Consider the following 1,819-nt stretch of genomic DNA (forward strand, 5'->3'; position numbering starts at 1 on the left):
ATCTTGGCTCTGCTGCCCTTGTCTTTCTACAGGGCACAGCTGAGGACCCTCCCTCCCCCCATTCTCCCAGGGCTCCCACTCATGCAGCTGCTGCCCCTGAATCCATGAGGGTTCATGTAGGGAAGGGGCCGCTGGGCTCAACCTGGGACTTGCTGGGGCCATAAGCACCCACTGCTGTCTGCAGCAAAGGTGGCCCGGGAGGAGGCAGAGGGGTCATGGGCAGCAGCATGCCTGGCTGGAGAGAGAAGGTTGGGGGCACGGACGGGGCTGCTTGGCCCCAGCCAGACCAAGAGCCACCAGGCCTGAGGCAGGAGGGATCCCAAGTGTATGGATTTGGGGTACATATGGGCATATGGAACTCCAGAATCCCAAATGTCAGGGCCGGACCAGCACGGGACTTGGCCAATGCCCGGTGACAATTTAATGGCACAGCTACTCTCTCCTGCCCCAGGCCTATCTTTCCCAAGTGTGTCCCCTGGGTGAAATGCAGGGCCAGGGTTTAAATCCAGGCCCCTAAACAAGCTGATGCACCACCTGGGGCCCAGACACAACTTGGAATGCAAGTCTGGAGGCTCTCGTCCAGCAACTGAACTGCAGAACCCAAACCGGACCCCAGGAGAGAAAGGGCCTAGCCCGGGGCCACTGCCTTCCACAGCCGGCCCACTTCAGCCTGGGCAGCTCTGAGCTAGGAGAGGAGACAGGCCTAGGAGTGGACCCACGGGGCACTGGAGATCATGATGAGCACAGAGGCTCAGGCTACCCACATGTGGACAGGAACCCAGAGGTCTGGGTCAAGGGCATGACCTCTGACCTGCCCAGCCCCTGGTGGCTCTGCCCAGATGCCTTCTGTCAGTAAGCTCGGCAGCCCTGCACAGTTGTGCCTTTCCAGCCAAGAGACTGAGCAAGCTCAGGCCAGGGCATGGCAGCACCTGGTGGGGGCTGGCAGGGAGCAGGCAGTTCCCACATCGCCCTGCAGGGGACCTTGGGCAGGACACCAGGCTGAGGAAGGGGACCCCTCACTGCCACCTGTTCCATGGCCTGCTGTCACAGGGCCCTCCTCTGCAGAGTGGCCCAGGTCATGTGTGCTTTGCCCTGCAGAGCCCTGTGGCTTTTGCTGCAGGGAGTGGACATCAACCCTGGAGTCCCACATCATCTATGCAGCAGAGATGGCTGTCCAGACCGACTGACACAGGCTCCAGACTCAGGTGTTCTCAATACGTCCCTGAGCTGGAGCTTCCAGCCTCAGAGCCTTGGTCCCCACCCACTGGAGCCCTGTCCCCAGCTCCTGGAAGCAGCCTGGGCCTTTCCTTGACCAGGGGCAGGTGGCTGCAGATGTGGCCACGCCGCATGCACACATGCATGGACCTGAGACCAGAGGCTGCCTTTTTGCAGAGGGGAGTCCAAGGCATTGGTCACTCCTGCTGTTCCCTGGCATCCCAGGCCTTACATGTGTGCCCTCTTCTGCCCCCAGCACAACGGACGTGCACACAGTGGCCTCCCTGCTGAAACTCTACCTGCGGGAGCTCCCTGAGCCCGTGGTCCCCTTCGCCAGGTATGAGGACTTCCTCAGCTGCGCCCAGCTGCTCACCAAGGACGAGGGGGAGGTTAGTGGCTCCTGGGGACCCATCATGGGAGGTGGGCTGCCCAGGCGGTGGGCTTGTGGAGTCAGGACACAAACTCCTTGAAGCTTCATGACTTTTTATGGCACATGGATGCTGGCCAGAAGCCTGCTCTGTGTGTGTGTGTATGGGGGGGATGCTAGAGCATCCTGCTCTGTGTTGTGGGGGGGAGGTTGGAGCATCCTGCTCTGTGTATTGTG

General features: G+C 61.0%; 1 protein-coding gene across 2 annotated transcripts in view; it reads left to right on the forward strand.

Annotated features, from left to right (window-relative positions):
- ARHGAP22 (Rho GTPase activating protein 22) overlaps positions 1–1,819 on the forward strand; it is a 36,396-nt gene that overhangs the window by 25,884 nt on the left and 8,693 nt on the right. For both annotated transcript variants that reach the window (XM_008566633.1, XM_008566634.1), the window contains exon 3: positions 1,472–1,604. In XM_008566633.1, the coding sequence (XP_008564855.1) occupies positions 1,472–1,604 (133 nt within the window). The remainder of the gene's footprint in view (positions 1–1,471; positions 1,605–1,819) is intronic.

This window comes from Galeopterus variegatus, unplaced genomic scaffold, assembly GCF_000696425.1.
Source record: "Galeopterus variegatus unplaced genomic scaffold, G_variegatus-3.0.2 Scaffold258, whole genome shotgun sequence".
NCBI classification, from domain to species: domain Eukaryota; kingdom Metazoa; phylum Chordata; class Mammalia; order Dermoptera; family Cynocephalidae; genus Galeopterus; species Galeopterus variegatus.